General features: G+C 43.5%; 1 protein-coding gene across 6 annotated transcripts in view; it reads right to left on the bottom strand.

The window, feature by feature from the left end:
* The window catches only part of arnt2 (aryl-hydrocarbon receptor nuclear translocator 2), a 121865-nt gene that overhangs the window by 68715 nt on the left and 32132 nt on the right, over positions 1-21018 (bottom strand). For all 6 annotated transcript variants that reach the window (XM_042316168.1, XM_042316165.1, XM_042316164.1 and 3 more), the window contains 6 exons: positions 18354-18456; positions 14532-14597; positions 12563-12648; positions 8728-8804; positions 6341-6475; positions 1977-2051 (listed from right to left, as the gene is read on the bottom strand). In XM_042316168.1, coding sequence (XP_042172102.1) covers positions 1977-2051; positions 6341-6475; positions 8728-8804; positions 12563-12648; positions 14532-14597; positions 18354-18456 — 542 coding nt within the window. The remainder of the gene's footprint in view (positions 1-1976; positions 2052-6340; positions 6476-8727; positions 8805-12562; positions 12649-14531; positions 14598-18353; positions 18457-21018) is intronic.

Below are 21018 nucleotides of genomic sequence, written 5' to 3' on the forward strand. Positions count from 1 at the left end.
TCATGATGTAAAAAACTGGCTCAACTGTTCTGGGGAACTACAGGCTCAACTGTTCTGGGGAACTACAGTCAGCTTCATGATGTAAAATAATGTGACTGGCTCAACTGTTCTGGGGAACTACAGTCAGCTTCATGATGTAAAATAATGTGACAGGCTCAACTGTTCTGGGGAACTACAGTCAGCTTCATGATGTAAAATAATGTGACTGGCTCAACTGTTCTGGGGAACTACAGTCAGCTTCATGATGTAAAATAATGTGACTGGCTCACTGTTCAGAACTACAGTCAGCTTCATGATGTAAAATAATGTGACTGGCTCAACTGTTCTGGGGAACTACAGTCAGCTTCATGATGTAAAATAATGTGACTGGCTCAACTGTTCTGGGGAACTACAGTCAGCTTCATGATGTAAAATAATGTGACAACTGTTCTGGGGCTCACTGTTCTGGGGGAACTACAGTCAGCTTCATGATGTAAAATAATGTGACAGGCTCAACTGTTCTGGGGAACTACAGTCAGCTTCATGATGTAAAATAAAATAATGTGACATGATGTAAAATAATGTGGCTCAACTGTTCTCAGCTTCATGGGAACTACAGTCAGCTTCATGATGTAAAATAATGTGACTGGCTCAACTGTTCTGGGGAACTACAGTCAGCTTCATGATGTAAAATAATGTGACTGGCTCAACTGTTCTACAGTCAGCTTCATGATGGGAACTACAGTCAGCTTCATGATGTAAAATAATGTGACTGGCTCAACTGTTCTGGGGAACTACAGTCAGCTTCATGATGTAAAATAATGTGACTGGCTCAACTGTTCTGGGGAACTACAGTCAGCTTCATGATGTAAAATAATGTGACAGGCTCAACTGTTCTGGGGAACTACAGTCAGCTTCATGATGTAAAATAATGTGACAGGCTCAACTGTTCTGGGGAACTACAGTCAGCTTCATGATGTAAAATAATGTGACTGGCTCAACTGTTCTGGGGAACTACAGTCAGCTTCATGATGTAAAATAATGTGACAGGTGAAATGAAGAACGCAATCCGCTTTTTCGCCTAACATATTGCAATAGTTGACTGCAGGTATTTACTTAAGAAGTAGCTACAAAAAATAAAATGTATTGAAAAACTTCAAAGAAATAGTTTCAATGTTATTGTCTGTATTGAAAAACCATCCCGTGGCTACCCCAGTATACGGTATACTGCCCAAGCTTAAAATGAGACTTGTTGAAAGTCTCCCTACAAATGCACCTCATTCATCATTGGTTGGAGGAGAGAAGTGGCTCAGGATCCTTCCTGCCCATCGATCATTTTATTCTGTCACTCCTATTCTCTCCTCCACCCATCCTCTGCCACTCCTATTCTCTCCTCCACCCATCCGCTGTCACTCCTATTCTCGCCTCCACCCATCCTCTGTCACTCCTATTCTCTCCTCCACCCATCCTCTGACACTCCTATTCTCTCCTCCACCCATCCTCTGTCACTCCTATTCTCTCCTCCACCCATCCTCTGTCACTCCTATTCTCTCCTCCACCCATCCTCTGTCACTCCTATTCTCTCCTCCACCCTCTGTCACTCCTATTCTCTCCTCCACCCATCCTGTCACTCCTATTCTCTCCTCTACCCATCCTCTGTCACTCCTATTCTCTCCTCTACCCATCCTCTGTCACTCTTATTCTCTCCTCCACCCATCCTGTCACTCCTATTCTCTCCTCTACCCATCCTCTGTCACTCCTATTCTCTCCTCTGATCATCATGTCCTTCTGTTATCACCCCATCCTTTTCTTCTACTCCTCCTCTTCCCTCCTCCTCCTCTCCTCTCCCCCCCCCTCCTCTCCTCTTCCCCACTCTCCCTCTGGTGGTATAGTACCTGTAGAAAGATATCTCAAGAGGTCTCTCTGTAGTCCTCTGAGTGACAGAACTCTTCCTCATACCTCCACCCTCCCTTCGTCCCTCCTCCACCTCTCTGTACCTGTTGAAAGCTCTCTCTCAGGTGACTCTGGTCCTCTGGGTGACAGAACTCCAGGATGTCTTTCCCCAGCAGATCCTACACAAGACAATGACACAATAAATACACACAAATTAATACAACTACACACTTCAGGTCAATTTCAAACCATGAAATAAAAGTTCAATATATTAATTTTGAAACTTTGTCAAATTCCTGGACAAACAAAATGTTTTCAATGGAGATTCTTTATTGACAATGCCTTTTAGTCCAGAACTAGGCTTCCTCTGCCTGAGTTAGGACAACAGGCCATACATCATTCAGACCCTTGGACTTGAGTCAATGGCCTTTCTCAATTCATCTTTCTTCCATTCCTTGCATCCGATCTCCCCGGCTCTTTCTCATTGCAGAAAAAGGTCTAAGGGGAGGGACCTTGGACCTTCTCCTCCAATACGGTTGAGAAGGAGCTGAGGAGATTGAGGGCAGAGGAATTGAGATCGAGCCAGTGATACATCTTTAAATCATTCTTCCTGTCATGGAGTGGTGTGCGGCCCAAGTGGCACCCTATGCCTTGGCCTGTTAGTGCACTACTTTTGACCAGGACTCATAGGGCTCTGGTCAAAAGTAGTGCATGATGTAAGGAATAGGGTGCCATTGTCTCATATAAACAAATAAATCACATTTTATTGGTCACATACACATGGTTAGCAGATGTTAATGCTTGTAGCGAAATGCAAACATCCTACATACACGAAGCAGCTGCGCTGTAGACAATCATACACAATTATACATTAACAGGGGAAATCAATCACAAAAGACACTCCCATCCTGCCAAGTGAACACTTTCTCATCCTAATAATGCGACTTTATGTTGGGAATCGGCCCACTTTCACTAATCTGTTTCTGTAGTGTGAACGGTGTGGAAAGGAGAGGGGTGGACTGCGAGAGAACGCTATTTGACCAAAATTCCCAGACCTTCCTGAAATCCCAGCTGTAAATGACCGGGAATCAGGATGGATTAACCAGGAAAATCGGGGAACATTGAGAAAGTTATTAGAATTTTTCCAACTCTAAATGTTTAATGGATTGATCGGTCAACAGTCTGTCAGGTTTAAAATGTTGGTCTGTATTCTGGTGTAGGTTCAATTCAAGCGCTTGGGAAAAACACTGTGTACATGCTTTCTTTACACTGTAGCTCGATACAGTACAGACTCTACAGTCTCTACCAACATCTGACCTGTTGAGTCAGGCTGGGAAAATGGACAACACTTCAATCTTAAGTTATTGAAGCTTTAAATAACTTACAATAACTTAAGACAGTTGTCTGTATATATATATATACACTTGTAAGTCAACATCTTTAAGAGCTGCAGTTGGATTGTCATCTAAAAAGGCCTTACTGTAACTGTAAACTCACATGTACGTACTGACACACTTCACATGTAGCTACTGACACACTTCACATGTACCTACTGACACACTTCACATGTACCTACTGACACACTTCACATGTACCCACTGACACACTTCACATGTACGTACTGACACACTTCACATGTACGTACTGACACACTTCACATGTACGTACTGACACACTTCACATGTACGTACTGACACACTTCACATGTACCTACTGACACACTTCACATGTACGTACTGACACACTTCACATGTACGTACTGACACACTTCACATGTACGTACTGACACACTTCACATGTACGTACTGACACACTTCACATGTACGTACTGACACACTTCACATGTACCCACTGACACACTTCACATGTGTGACACACACATGTACACTGACACACTTCACATGTACGTACTGACACACTTCACATGTACCCACTGACACACTTCACATGTACCTACTGACACACTTCACATGTACCTACTGACACACTTCACATGTACGTACTGACACACTTCACATGTACCCACTGACACACTTCACATGTACGTACTGACACACTTCACATGTACCCACTGACACACTTCACACTGACACACTTCACATGTACCCACTGACACACTTCACCCACTGACACACTTCACATGTACGTACTGACACACTTCACACTTCACATGTACCCACTGACACACTTCACATGTGACACACTTCACACTGACACACTTCACATGTACGTACTGACACACTTCACATGTACGTACTGACACACTTCACATGTACGTACTGACACACTTCACATGTACGTACTGACGTACTGACACACTTCACATGTACCCACTGACACACTTCACATGTACCCACTGACACACTTCACATGTACCCACTGACACACTTCACATGTACGTACTGACACACTTCACATGTACGTACTGACACACTTCACATGTACGTACTGACACACTTCACATGTACGTACACTTCACATGTACCACTGACACACTTCACATGTACGTACTGACACACTTCACATGTACGTACTGACACACTTCACATGTACCCACTGACACACTTCACATGTACCCACTGACTGACACACTTCACATGTACGTACTGACACACTTCACATGTACGTACTGACACTTCACTGACACACTTCACATGTACGTCACATGACACACTTCACATGTACGTACTGACACACTTCACATGTACGTACTGACACACTTCACATGTACGTACTGACACACTTCACATGTACGTACTGACACACTTCACATGTACGTACTGACACACTTCACATGTACGTACTGACACACTTCACATGTACGTACTGACACACTTCACATGTACGTACTGACACACTTCACATGTACGTACTGACACACTTCACATGTACGTACTGACACACTTCACATGTACGTACTGACACACTTCACATGTACGTGACACACTTCACATGTGACACACTTCACATGTACATGTACTGACACACTTCACATGTACCTACTGACACACTTCACATGTACCTACTGACACACTTCACATGTACATGTACTGACACACTTCACATGTACCTACTGACACACTTCACATGTACGTACTGACACACTTCACATGTACCCACTGACACACTTCACATGTAGCCACTGACACACTTCACATGTACGTACTGACACACTTCACATGTGACACACTTCACATGTACGTACTGACACACTTCACATGTACGTACTGACACACTTCACATGTACCACTGACACACTTCACATGTACCCACTGACACACTTCACATGTACCCACTGACACACTTCACATGTACCCACTGACACACTTCACATGTACCTACTGACACACTTCACATGTACGTACTGACACACTTCACATGTACGTACTGACACACTTCACATGTACCCACTGACACACTTCACATGTACCTACTGACACACTTCACATGTACGTACTGACACACTTCACATGTACCTACTGACACACTTCACATGTACGTACTGACACACTTCACATGTACCCACTGACACACTTCACATGTACCTACTGACACACTTCACATGTACGTACTGACACACTTTCAGACAGGGTCTTACATTACAAGCCATCAAACAGGGCTCATCTCTCTTCATAAGGCAATATTAGGAACCAGGGTTTCTATGGCTTCTGTGAAAATGCATACGTCCCTTCCTCCCTTTGACTGCTGATCTAACATGGTGGGACAGCTGAAAACAAGGAGTACTAGTACAGTCTGTCCCCTTGATCTGATCATCAGCTGGGCCAGAAGATTCTCTTCCTCAATAGAGAGCAGTGAATTCATACTAGGAAAGGAGTATGACATCCTGGCATTTAAAGTCTACTCATTTATTTGTTTCAATTATACATACTATAAAACATACTATTGTTGCATACCCAAAAACATATTTAGTACGTAGGACCATTCAGTATGCGGACACACTTGGTGTTTCCCAGAGATTATATTCCAGGCAGTGCATAAAGACCATGAAATCAACATTTCGGGCCTCTTCAATTTCAAATGAAATCTACTGAAAAGAATTCTACAATGGCAGGGGAAACTCTGCCCCAAAACACCTTTTGTCATCTTTACATTTAACAGTCTGTGACATGGCATCAAACGAGCTGCTCCATTTCATCAAGGGGGGTAGGAAACCTATTAACAGGTTACATCTCTACTGACCACAGATGTGTTCCTCTTGATAAAATAACAGAATGCTTTGATGTGACCTCGCAGACCGTTTCAGGTAAACAGGTTGTTTTGCAACATTATCTCAACATTTGTGATGAGTGGGCATGGAATTAGCGGCTCCAGTTCACCACAGGGGTTCTATTGTGAACTCTGACGAGTGGCATCACAGGCTGTTCTGGTTACAATTTTTTAAATGTTTCGCATCATCGTGCCCTACTAAATGTGACCCTGATTGTGATAAGTAGGGGGAGGAACCAACCTGAGGCTGGTATCCAATCACGTTGATGCACCGCGGGTCCACGAAAGTGATGATGCCGTCGGAGTTGTGGCGCGACAGGAACTCTGTGGGAACCGTCAGGCCGTTCATATCCATGGAAACGGGAGAACTGGTCACCTAAGAGATGAGAGGGAACATGTCATCGATTAATTAACCAATCAGTTAATAAAAACCTCAGGAAAATTGACTGATGAAACATTGTTACAAAGGTGCTGACAGACTTGCTGAAACTTTAAACGGCCCCCCCAACCAGAGGGTTAGTTAGATATATGTGAGAGAGATTAAAGGATGGAGGGACCAGAGTTAGTTAGATATATGTGAGAGAGATTAAAGGATGGAGGGACCAGAGAGTTAGATATATGTGAGAGAGATTAAAGGATGGAGGGACCGGAGAGTTAGATATATGTGAGAGAGATTAAAGGATGAAGGGACCAGAGAGTTAGTTAGATATATGTGAGAGAGATTAAAGGATGATGGGACCAGAGAGTTAGATATATGTGAGAGAGATTAAAGGATGAAGGGACCAGAGAGTTAGATATATGTGAGAGAGATTAAAGGATGAAGGGACCAGAGAGTTAGATATATGTGAGAGAGATTAAAGGATGAAGGGGACCAGATAGTTAGATATAAATGGAGGGACCAGAGAGATATATGTGAGAGAGATTAAAGGATGGAGGGACCAGAGAGTTAGATATATGTGAGAGAGATTAAAGGATGGAGGGACTAGAGTTAGATATATGTGAGAGAGATTAAAGGATGGAGGGACCAGAGAGTTAGATATATGTGAGAGAGATTAAAGGATGGAGGGACCAGAGAGTTAGATATATGTGAGAGAGATTAAAGGATGGAGGGACCAGAGAGTTAGATATATGTGAGAGAGATTAAAGGATGGAGGGACCAGAGAGTTAGATATATGTGAGAGAGATTAAAGGATGGAGGGACCAGAGAGTTAGATATATGTGAGAGAGATTAAAGGATGGAGGGACTAGAGTTAGATATACAGTGGGGCAAAAAAGTATTTAGTCAGCCACCAATTGTGCAAATACTTACCAAATACTTATTTTCCACCATAATTTGCAAATAAATTCATAAAAAATCCTACAATGTGATTTTCTGGATTTCTTTTCTCATTTTGTCTGTCATAGTTGAAGTGTACAGGCCTCTCATCTTTTTAAGTGGGAGAACTTGCACAAATTGGTGGCTGACTAAATACTTTTTTGCCCCACTGTATGTGAGAGAGATTAAAGGTGGCACTGTGAAGTAGAAGGTAAAAAAGCAGGAGGATGGGAGTACCAGGAAGGTTATATTTGAGGGCTCTTATTCAAGCGTCTCATAGTGGGAGTGCTGATCTAGGATCAGGTCCAACCCGTCCATTTAATCTAATTCATCAAGATCTAAAAGACTAAACTGATCCTAGATAGCACTCCTACTCTGAGAAGCTGTATGAATACGGGGCACTTTTCCAGGAACGTGTTTAATGCATCTTAAAATGATCCTGTGTTGTGTTCCCCCACTAGCTAACGTTCACGACACCAAAGGCCTGTTTCTTCCACATGTCATCAGATCATATAAACATCATATTTGTTGTAGCATTTGATGTGGTCTCATAAAGACTTCAGTTGTGTCTCAAAAGTTTTGTCCAAAAGCAAGGAGAGACAAAATCTGGATTACAATGTCCTGGAAACTGTCCCAAGTGGTTAATTGGTCCTGAAAACTGTCCTAAGTGGTTAAATCGGCAGCGTTTGAGATACAGTAGAAAAGGTTTTATCAAAACTTAACAGAAAATATGACCTGTTTCGACCAATTAGCCAGATACTGTACATGTCTGGTGTGTCTTAAGCACATGTAAGCACCCTTTAAAACGCTAATGTCACACAATTCTACACATTTTAAAAGGGGTAGAGAATTGCTAGGCAGTTGTAAAGCAAATGTCCTGCAATTTGACAATTGTTTTCATGTCTCATGTGTGTTTACATGATACCAGGGATCGAAGCCCGACGGAGTAAACCGGGACACAGACCGCTGTCTGCCAGTTGAGTATGGGGGGTATATGGGATACTATGAGGGGACAGTAGCGGTTCAACTCCCCCTAAAACATCAGAGAAGTCTGGGAGCTAAGAAGGTTAAGGTAGGAGATAGTAGATGTTGGACACAGGAATAAGGGTTGAACTGGTTGAGGTATTGGGGGGGGTTATGGGAGGATGGGTCTTCAGTGCTCGTTCCACCTGTCTGCTCCATTACTGTAATCCTCCTATACTGATGCTCCCTGACAACCCCGTGCTCTCAGGTCACACCTTCTCATGCACCGACCCAACCAGAGCGTGTACGTACACACACACACACACACACACACACACACACAATGGTACCTGCAGTCTTCCGATGGCTACAAGGCAGTATTTACTGGTCTGTCCTGCCTCTGTGTCTTCTTCTGGTATGGTCATACCTGACATAGAGAGAAAGAAGGAGAGAAAAGAGAGAAGGATATTAAATGCAAGAGAGAGAGAGATATCAAGATGGCAGCTATCTAATAAAGTGCAAACGTGTGATTTCAGATGTAAACTTTGTGTTGTTGAGGTGATTTCCAGCGTGACACTGTGTAGTCTAGTACCGTACCAGTGTGGTGTATATTTCCAGCATGACACTGTGTAGTCTAGTACCGTACCAGTGTGGTGTATATTTCCAGCATGACACTGTGTAGTCTAGTACCGTACCAGTGTGGTGTATATTTCCAGCATGACACTGTGTAGTCTAGTACCGTACCAGTGTGGTGTATATTTCCAGCATGACACGGTGTAGTCTAGTACCGTACCAGTGTGGTGTATATTTCCAGCATGACACGGTGTAGTCTAGTACCGTACCAGTGTGGTGTATATTTCCAGCATGACACTGTGTAGTCTAGTACCGTACCAGTGTGGTGTATATTTCCAGCATGACACTGTGTAGTCTAGTACCGTACCAGTGTGGTGTATATTTCCAGCATGACACTGTGTAGTCTAGTACCGTACCAGTGTGGTGTATATTTCCAGCATGACACTGTGTAGACACTACCAGTGTGGTGTATATTTCCAGCATGACACACCGTACCAGTGTGGTGTATATTTCCAGCATGACACGGTGTAGTCTAGTGTACCAGTGTGGTGTATATTTGTGACCGTACCAGTGTGGTGTATATTTCCAGTGACACTGTGTAGTCTAGTACCGTACCAGTGTGGTGTATATTTCCAGCATGACACTGTGTAGTCTAGTACCGTACCAGTGTGGTGTATATTTCCAGCATGACACTGTGTAGTCTAGTGACACCATACCAGTGTGGTGTATATTTCCAGCATGACACTGTGTAGTCTAGTACCGTACCAGTGTGGTGTATATTTCCAGCATGACACTGTGTAGTCTAGTACCGTACCAGTGTGGTGTATATTTCCAGCATGACACTGTGTAGTCTAGTACCGTACCAGTGTGGTGTATATTTCCAGCATGACACTGTGTAGTCTAGTACCGTACCAGTGTGGTGTATATTTCCAGCATGACACTGTGTAGTCTAGTACCGTACCAGTGTGGTGTATATTCCAGCATGACACTGTGTAGTCTAGTACCGTACCAGTGTGGTGTATATTTCCAGCATGACACTGTGTAGTCTAGTACCGTACCAGTGTGGTGTATATTTCCAGCATATACAGTAGTCTGGTACCAGTGTGGTGTATATTTCCAGCATGACACAGTCATGACACATGACACTGTGTAGTCTAGTACCGTACCAGTGTGGTGTATATTTCCGGCATGACACGGTGTAGTCTAGTACCGTACCAGTATGGTGTATATTTCCAGCATGACACTGTGTAGTCTAGTACCGTACCAGTGTGGTGTATATTTCCAGCATGACACTGTGTAGTCTAGTACCGTACCAGTGTGGTGTATATTTCCAGCATGACACTGTGTAGTCTAGTACCGTACCAGTGTGGTGTATATTTCCAGCATGACACTGTGTAGTCTAGTACCGTACCAGTGTGGTGTATATTTCCAGCATGACACTGTGTAGTCTAGTACCGTACCAGTGTGGTGTATATTTCCAGCATGACACTGTGTAGTCTAGTACCGTACCATGGTGTATATTTCCAGCATGACACTGTGTAGTCTAGTACCGTACCAGTGTGGTGTACAAGCTGCTTTCTCCAGAACAGCTGAGACACAAGCAGATAAATCACACACCCACACAGTCTCTACGAATCTCTGCAAATCATTCAGAACAAATATCCAAAAACTCTTACTGCCAGTATCAATATTCATATACATCACAAAGGGAAGGAGGGAGAGAAGGAGAGAAATAGAATGAGCAAGAGAGAGTTGAAGTTTTCCTTGATTTAAAATGTTGATATCAGTTTCCCACAGTAATGAATTCCTTTGTTGTTTCCTTGACAACACAAAAACACCTATTAGTCATAATGAAGACTGTTCACAGGTCTCTCTCTCCTCTCATCTCCTCTCCCCTCCAGTAGGGGATCAGTGTGTTTTTCTATCTGTTTGTCTTATTGTCTATATAATCTTTCAAATGACAAATAATTTTAAAAAAACTGAAGAAAAAAATGTGTGTTGAGGACTTTTACTTGCATAGTCAACCAACTAGCCAGCCACGTCAATGCAAGAAGTAGCCTGCGGCCCAAATGGCACTATACTCCCTGTATAGTGCACTACTTTTGATCAGAGCCATATGTGAATAAGGTGCCAATTGGGACACATCCGTCTAGATTCAATAATATACACAACTATCATTTTGATGTTCCATCCCAGCCATACCATCCATCCTACTCCCTGACCTCCGTCCACTTTAGTCTCCCCAGGGCCTTTGTTCAGAAAGACACTCAGAGAAGGAGAGCTCATCTAGGATTGCCTTTTACATGGACAGGGGGGACCTGATCCTAGATCAGCACTCCTAATCTGAGATGCTTTCTGAACATGGACCCAGAAGTACCGACATGAGACATGAGCTACATTCTACCAGTTCCTGAGCTGTTTTCAGAACCCAGAAGGATGGAGAAGTGTGTGTCCACACGCGGGTGATGCGCCCGATTTAGTACCTTAAGACTGATAGTGGACGAGCGATAGACTAACAGTCCAGAACATTCCACTGGTCTATTTATGTCCCAGGAAGTTAAACATGTGTCAACGATTTCCACACATGTGGCATGTCCGTGTGATCGGGGATTCTGGGAATCATTCAGTACAGCCTCAAAGCAGTTACATACATACATTTCATACTGTGATGCTGAAAGTTGCTCAACCCCCCCATCTAGACACCTGGTTCTGAATCCCAAAACACTCATGGGAATTGCAGACAGAATTCCAGGCCGGGGGGTTGCGTGACTCTGTAAACACTTGAAAGATTTGGAGTGTGTGTGTCAACGAGTGCATCCGAGGTCATGTGTGATCTCTGTCCCCCATCCATCCTGGATGCCACGTCACCTCTGTCAGTGTGTGTGTGTGTGTGTGTGTGTGTATGACTAAAGAAACATCCCAGACCTCACGATCACACCATTTCATTGAACCTGAGGGATGTATAGAGTATAATGTTTAAAACATGTATGGTGTTTATGTGTGTGTGTGTATGTGTATGTGTGTATGCTGTTTGTGAATGTGTATGTGTGTATGGTGTTTGTGTGTGTGTGTATGTGTGTATGGTGTTTGTGTGTGTGAATGTGTATGTGTGTATGTGTGTGAATGTGTATGCGTGTATGGTGTTTGTGTGTGTGTCTGTGTGTGTGTGTATGTGTGTATGGTGTGTGTGTGCGTGTGTGAATGTGTATGTGTGTATGGTGTTTGTGTGTGTGTATGGTGTTTGTGTGTGTGTGTGTTCTACTGTATGTGTCTATGGTGTTTGTGCGTGTGTGAATGTGTTTGTGTGTATGGTGTTTGTGTGTGTGTGTATGTGTGTATGGTGTTTGTGTGTGTGTGAATGTGTATGTGTGTATGGTGTTTGTGCGTGTGTGAATGTGTATGTGTGTATGGTGTGTGTGTGTGAATGTGTATGTATGTATGGTGTTTGTGCGTGTGTGAATGTGTATGTGTGTATGGTGTGTGTGTGTGTGTGTTCTACTACCACCACTGTTGTCAATGTTTTGAATGGAAGACCCACACACTGCTAGCATCAACAAATCTATTAGCTGACCTAGTTAGGGAGATAAAAGTTTGTGTATGGTCAGTAGATACCTGCTGGGGGCCATGCTTTGATGTAGCCGGTACAGTGCACCACAGAGTACTGATCCTCTCCCTCCTTCGAGGGTCCCAGACCGTTCCTAGAAACAATCAGATTACACACTCATTTAACAACACACACCAGGGTTTTTAATGGATCAATAATGGGCTTAGGTTGTGGGCGTGGCAGGTGTGCATGAAAAATGTTTTTTTTTAAGACAATTTCCTGCAATTCTATAATTCTATACATTTTTCCATGAAGCTGAGAGAGAAATGTTGCGGTTTTCAAGCTAATTTCCTCTGATTCTACATATTCTGCCATTAAGCTGAGAGAAATGTTGCGGTTTTCAAGCTAATTTCCTCTGATTCTACATATTCTGCCATGAAGCCGATAGAGAAATGTTGCAGTTTTAAAGCTCATTTCTATGCATTTTGTCATGGCCAATGCTGTGTTCTTTCGCTCAAACATAATAACAAAATCAACACTGCTAAATTCATTGAGGAATGTTCAACTCTCCCTGACTGTCTAGCTTTTATTTCGGTGATTATTAGTTGTCAAAGATGATATTATTAAAATATACACCAGCTCTTTCCATGACAGACTGACCAGGTTAATCCAGGTGAAAGATATGATCCTTATTGATGTCACTACACTTCAATCAGTGTAGATGAAGGGGAGGAGACAGGACAAAGAAGGATTTTTAAACCTTGAGACATGGATAGTGTATGTGTGCCATTCAGAGGGTGAATGGGCAAGACACAATATTTAAGTGCCTTGGAACGGGGTATTGTAGTAGGTGCCAGGCGCACCGGTTTGAATGTGTCAAGAACTGCAATGCTGCTGGGTTTTTCACACTCAACAGTTTCCTGTGTATCAAGAATGGTCCACCACCCAAAGAACTTCCAGCCAACTTGACAACTGTGGGAAGCATTGGAGTAAACCTGGGCCAGCTTCCCTGTGGAACACTTGACACCATCCCCCGACGCATTGAGGCTGTTCTGGGGGCCAAAGGGGGTATAACTCAATATTAGGAAGGTGTTTTTAATGTTTTGTACACCTTTTTTATATACAATGTTTGGACCATAACAATTCTTATGCGGCCAACCAAGGATTTCAATGGCAGAAAAAACCCTACACATAAAGTTGTACATGCAAACAAAAACGTACACACAAACAAACAAGATGAAGGGAGACGGGGGAGGAGAGAAGAGGTAGAGAGAGGAGGAGAAGAAGAGGTAGAGAGAGGGGAGGAGAGAAGAGGTAGAGAGAGGAGGAGAAGAAGAGGGAGAAGATTTATCTGCTGGCCTGGTTCCTCACTAGGTTTCTTCCTAGGTTCCTGCCTTTCTAGGGAGATGTTCCTGGCCACTGTACGTCTACATCTACACTGCTCTGTGGGGTTTCAGGCTGGGTTTCTGTAAAGCACTGTGACAACTGCTCAAATAAAAAGGGCTTTAGGAAAATGTTTGATGTTAATTTGACGAGGTTAGTCTCATTTAGATTTGTTCAAGACCTGGCCAAAATAGCAGCACACAAAGTTGCAGACACATTTACAACATAAAACACTACAGCAAGATGGTTTGGGAAAGTGTGGTGCAACTTAATTTTCCATCATAGTGTTCAACCTAGCTTTAAACTCATTTAAAAAGGGACCCGCTCCTGTCATTTCAGGCCCTGAAGCTTGTTCCAAGAGAAAGGTGCAGAGAACTGGAAAGCTTTTTCCCTAGCTCTGTACAGACCTTAGGCACAATCAACAAAACACAGTCATGTGAGCGCAGACCATAGTTTTCATTTGTCTGCTGGACAATGTAGTTCCAAAAGTAAAATGGGAGCCTTCGCATTATGGCCCTCTAAATAAAAACATTCCAATGATGTAATCTCTGAAGAGTTAAATCACTGGTAACTTATTTATTTCTGAGGCCATATTGAGACAGGGGAGAGGAACATCTAGTAAAGAAGAAAGGTAGGAATAGTAAAGTGTCTCACCTGTATCTCTTCCTCATGTTGGACAGTCGGTTGAGAGAGATGTGGTCCAGTGGGGTGCTGCCACATCTGAAGAGAAACACACAGTGTACTGTACATCAGAGATCATCAACTAGATTCAGACACGGGATGATCTGTGAGAAACACAGTGTTCTGTACATCAGAGATCATCAACTAGATTCAGACACAGGATGATCTGTGAGAAACACACAGTGTACTGTACATCAGAGATCATCAACTAGATTCAGACACAGGATGATCTGTGAGAAACACACAGTGTACTGTACATCAGAGATCATCAACTAGATTCAGACACGGGACGATCTGTGAGAAACACAGTGTACTGTACATCAGAGATCATCAACTAGATTCTTTGGTGTATAGGATCACATCTCTCTCTAGTATGCGTGGGAATACTTTGGTGTATAGGATCACATCTCTCTTTGGTATGCGTGGGAATACTTTGGTGTATAGGATCACATCTCTCTTTGGTATGAGTGGGAATACTTTGGTGTATAGGATCACATCTCTCTTTGGTATGCGTGGGAATACTTTGGTGTATAGGATCACATCTCTCTGGTATGCGTGGGAATACTTTGGTGTATAGGATCACATCTCTCTTTGGTATGCGTGGGATTACTTTGGTGTATAGGATCACATCTCTCTGGTATGCGTGGGATTACTTTGGAACAGATTTCCAAAACGTACATCACTTGGAGCTGATTTGCTGCTGTTTAACAGTCATGTCATTTTTTTTTTCTACGAATACTTGGGAGGGGCAAATAAAATCACCCGCGGGCCGCAAGTTGGGGAACCCTGCTATACGTCACACATACAATAGTAACTCTGGACCTAGGGCTCCCATTTGGCACACGTGTAGTCCACCCCCACAGGTATGAATGCAGAAACAGACAGACACACACACACAGAGAAAGGAACAGAATGGGAGGAGACAGAGACTAATGTTAATCAGTGCCACTGAAAACAGAGAGATGTTCAGACCAGAGAGCTAGAACACAAGAGCTGCTGAACTGGGGACATGTCAACCCACAGCACTGATGAGAGGTATGGACCATAAACCAGAACACACACACACACAGAACAAATAACCAGTGCCTGACATTATATAAATGTACTGTTATGTTCGCTGTGTGAGACTACGAATGCAGGACAAATTGCACCCTATATTCCCTATATAGCGCACTACTTTAGACCAGAGCCCTATGAACTATATAGGGAATAAGGTGCCATTTGGAAAACAGGCATGGTGAGTGTTATTGGAAAAATCTTGTTTGGTGTGTTGCCATGTTGCTGTGGATAGGATTCTCCTCAATGAGAACAATGCATTTGAAATCTGAACCTGCTTTTGTGTGTGTTTGTGTGTCTGCTAAATGACACGTGTACTGATTAGATGACTGCATAGAAATGTAGAGGGACCAGGTCTCTCTTATAGAACAGACTGTATCTCACAGAGATCTGAGAACCTGGATTAAGGAAGTTTAATAGAAGCAGAAGAAGGGATTTAAGGTAAGTGATGTCAGCTTTAACTGCTGTAACCAAGTCTACACAGTCTCACAGTATGGAAACCAAGATGGAAGCCATTTGACATGAGTTTCTTTCAGCGGGTGAGTCAGGTATTATTGAGAGCAGAGAGGAGGGACAACCTGGGTTTTTCCACTGATCAACAAAAGGTTCAAGAGGACAGCATCTTCTGCTCTTCTGGAGTTAGCTAATATTAGCTTCCCTGAAATGATGTTGAAAAATGAACAATTCCTTTCCACTTGGTTGCATGGCATGCTGTTCGGGGCTCTGTGTGTGTGTGTGTTGTGTATTCTCAGCTGTGGTCACCGCAGAGTGCAGACAGTCATCCCTGCATGCTGTTTTCAATTTGCCAAGCGGCCTTAAATAGCAAAAGGAACAAAAGACACACACATTCCAGTCGTCCTAACAAAGCGTGATTAGCATCTGTGTAATGTGAGTGAAGCAGACAACAAACACAAACATCTCCATTCCTGTGCTAACGAGGCTTTAGGCACGCCAGGCCGCATCGGAAATATCGGGGAGACACGTGTCAGTGGTCTGGGTTTTTTAAAACCCGCTCGAGTCAAACGTTTAAGTTCAAAAACATTTTGGCGGTCAATCTGTGGGTATTAGGGGAACCGGTTTCTAGATTTCTAAACATCCTGTGAGAATGAAATAAACAAAAGTAGTGCTCAGGGTTGAAGCCAGCGGGAGGGGGCGGTGGTGCATGCCACAAACACACCCACCCAGGGGGATTCTAAACTGGATTCCCGACATTATGGATTCCTGATTATTGAAATATCTGCAGCAGGATAGGTCATACATAATGACGTGTGAGCTATGGAAGCATCCATCACTTTAACCAATGGTGCGTCTTCACATCATCTTGGGGATAGAAAGCATATGGCTCGATAGCCACGGGGGGAAAGAATATGGCTCGATGGCCGAGGGGGGGAAAGCATATGGCTCGATGGCCACGGGGGAAAGCATATGGCTCGATGGCCACGGGGGGAAAGCATATGGCTCGATGGCATATGGCTCGATGGGGGGAAAGCATATGGCTCGATGGCCACGGGGGAAAGCATATGGCTCGATGGCCACGATGGCCACGGGGGAAAGCATGTGGATCGATGGCCACGGGGGAAAGCATATGGCTCGATGGCCACGGGGGAAAGCATATGGCTCGATGGCAGAGGGGGAAAGCATATGGCTCGATGGCCGCGGGGAAAGCATATGGCTCGATGGCCGAGGGGGAAAGAGTACGGCTCGATGGCCGAGGGGGAAAGCATATGGCTCGATGGCCACGGGGGGAAAGCATGAAATCGATTATGGCTACACGCACATCACAGTCTACGTCCCAAATGACACCCTTTTCCCTATGTAGTGCACTTTATGGGTCCTAATCAGAAGTACTGCACTATATAGGGAATAGGATGCCATTTGGGATACAGAACACATCTCCCAGGCAGGTGTGAACCAAAGACTGGATGATTGCTGATGTAGGGAGACGAAGGTATCTACATATCAGAGATGACTAAGTTTGAACCTCTTGAAGCTAAGCTTCAAAAAAAAAAGCTAAGCTTTTTATTTTTGGAAAAATGACGTTCCCAAAGTAAACGGCCTATTTCTCAGGACCAGATGCTAGAATATGCATATAATTGACAGCTTAGGATAGAAAACACTCTAAAGTTTCCAGAACTGTAAAAAATATTGTCTGTTAGTATAACAGAACTGATATTGCAGGTGAAAGCCTAAGAAAAATCCAATCAGGAAGTGACTCATATTTTGAAACCGTTGTGTTCCTATTCATCCCTATTGGCCATTGAAAGGGATATCAACCAGATTCCTTTTTCTACGTATTCCCTAAGGTGTCTACAGCCTTTAGACGTAGTTTCACGCCTTTATGTTGAAGAATGAGCGTAAAGGACCACATTGCGTAAGTGGCCAGGTGATTAACAAAAGGCTAAACTGTGTTTCGCTATATTTCATTTGTGATTTCATGAATATGAATATTTTCTAGTAAGATTATTTGGTCGTTGCGCAATGCTAATTAGTGTAGTTGATGACAATTCTCCCGGATCCGGGATGGGTAGTTTCAAGAGTTAAAGGATGATGAGTCCTATTGGGAGTGAGTCTACAACACAGGTGTTTATCACTTAACACTTTAAATCCCCCGCAGATGGAGAGATGGATCCAGTTGATATATTGTGCACACTTGCACTCACACACACACACACACACACCTAAGACAGGCAAAGACCATCCATGTGCTCATGGAGGAATGACACACAGACAGAGACACACCTCATTCTGCAGATGAAGGATCGTCTGGAGCCCATGCACATCCTCATAGACGACTGTTGCCCCTCTTTCTTCACTGTTCCTGTCTTCAGGTCCAGGATACGCCCTGAGGAGACAGAGAACATGAGATGAGAGACGCTCACACACACACACACACACACACACAGCCTTGCGTCATGCTGAGGTCCGGGAGTAGAGCTGCGCCACCGTTTCTGTCAGGAACATTTTTGTTCGTCGGTGTATCCCTCCCTCGTTTCTCATTAAGTGTTTGGAGAGGAAAAACAATGTAATTCCTGATATTTAGTCTAATGTAATAAATGGAGAGAATGTCTCTTCCTTTTCTCTCCCTCTGTCTGTCTTCCTCTCCACCCCATTTAGACTATTAGCTGCATCATTACTAGTCTGTCGGAGAAACATGTCTACAGTAATTCCAGACAAATAAGCTTTGTGTGTGTGTGTGTGTGTGTCCTGCAGCGATCCGTTCCAGCTGACCCCAGTGTTTTTAATCCAGAGGAATTCCTCCTCCACACACAGTCAGTCTGAGCTGCGTTGCAACTAATTTGTTTGTTAGGTGACTGGGGGCTTAGATCATGCTAACAGCTATCGAGTTAGCTAGCGCCAGCCAGAGGTTATTCAGCAGGACAAGGAGAGGATTCAAGCCACACAACACGTTGTACACTCTCCACAGTTCACATTCCAGCTATAGACTACACAACAGGCCAATTCAAGGCCGGGGGGGGGGCATTTCACAAGGAATGTTGATGACAGGTGGGGGGGGTTAATGTTGAAGCTGGACATATGGACAACCTGCCAATAACATTAGTGTAATGAATGCAGTATTGGACAATGTTAACTCTCCAAACTCCCAAAGCATTGATGTGGTCATCTATACTGTTCTATTATTGCAGTGGCTCCTCAAGGGAGGGAGGCGGTCAGTGATTGACCCCAGCTAAAGGCTGGATTGTAGTTTTGGCTACAGTCTTGTATTGGAGAGGATACAAGGATCTCAGCTCCCTCTCTTCCGGAGACTGACCCATGGAGGTCGAACGAGAGCTCTGGACGAATACAACCCATCTTAGCACGGACATTGCCATTGATGTTTCCACCATTTTAAAGTAGGAGATGAGGCCTCTTCCTACCTCTATGGACTGACCACTATGTTTAGATAAAGACATTATCTCCCTGAGGCTCTGGGATGACATATGACTATTATCATTGGCCAATTAGGTCAGGAGTCCAATTAGAAGGCTCTGGTTTCGAACGTGTTGAAAGGATTTACCACATACCTCCTAGGGTCTTTCTCATGGATTGTTGACAGGTTTTCAAGCTCCATTGGTTTGAGTAAAAAAACAACAACAACACTGCTCTGACAGGAGATGAGGTTATTTACCAGTATCATTACCATGAAGAGGATGGAGACAGGAAATGAGGTTATTTACCACTATTATTACCATGAAGAGGATGGAGACAGGAGATGAGGTTATTTACCACTATTATTACCATGAAGAGGATGGAGACAGGAGATGAGGTTATTTACCAGTATCATTACCATGAAGAGGATGGAGACAGGAGATGAGGTTATTTACCATTGAAGAGGATGGAGACAGGAGATGAGGTTATTTACCACTATTATTACCATGAAGAGGATGGAGACAGGAGATGAGGTTATTTACCAGTATTATTACCATGAAGAGGATGGAGACAGGAGATGAGGTTATTTACCAGTATCATTACCATGAAGAGGATGGAGACAGGAGATGAGGTTATTTACCAGTATCATTACCATGAAGAGGATGGAGACAGGAGATGAGGTTATTTACCAGTATCATTACCATGAAGAGGATGGAGACAGGAGATGAGGTTATTTACCAGTATTATTACCATGAAGAGGATGGAGACAGGAGATGAGGTTATTTACCAGTGAGGTTATTTACCGATCATTACCATGAAGAGGATGGAGACAGGAGATGAGGTTATTTACCACTATTATTACCATGAAGAGGATGGAGACAGGAGATGAGGTTATTTACCAGTATTATTACCATGAAGAGGATGGAGACAGGAGATGAGGTTATTTACCACTATTATTACCATGAAGAGGATGGAGACAGGAGATGAGGTTATTTACCACTATTATTACCATGAAGAGGATGGAGACAGGAGATGAGGTTATTTACCACTATTATTACCATGAAGAGGATGGAGACAGGAGATGAGGTTATTTACCAGTATTATTACCATGAAGAGGATGGAGACAGGAGATGAGGTTATTTACCAGTATTATTACCATGAAGAGGATGGAGACAGGAGATGAGGTTATTTACCACTATTATTACCATGGTTTACAATGTAGAGGATAGAGACAGGAGAGTAGAGGTATGTTTCCCAAACAAAACACCAGACCAGGAACACATTGGCTACATCATATGTTATTTCCCCTGAGAGATCAACACACCCCCACACACTAAGACACTAACAAGTGCAAACAAGTTTGTTTGTGTGAGAGTGAGTTTCCTCTGCTGTGTTTGTGTGACCTCATGTTCTAACTGACGGAGGTTAGGCTTGGCTGGGCTTCCAGGACAGCAGAGAACAGGCGACAGGAGAGAAGTCATCACACACACAGGGCTTGGGTTTCGGTAAATGACTTAACAAGGTGATAGTTTAATCA

Source organism: Oncorhynchus tshawytscha, unplaced genomic scaffold (assembly GCF_018296145.1).
Source record: "Oncorhynchus tshawytscha isolate Ot180627B unplaced genomic scaffold, Otsh_v2.0 Un_contig_6529_pilon_pilon, whole genome shotgun sequence".
Taxonomy (NCBI): Eukaryota; Metazoa; Chordata; class Actinopteri; order Salmoniformes; family Salmonidae; genus Oncorhynchus; species Oncorhynchus tshawytscha.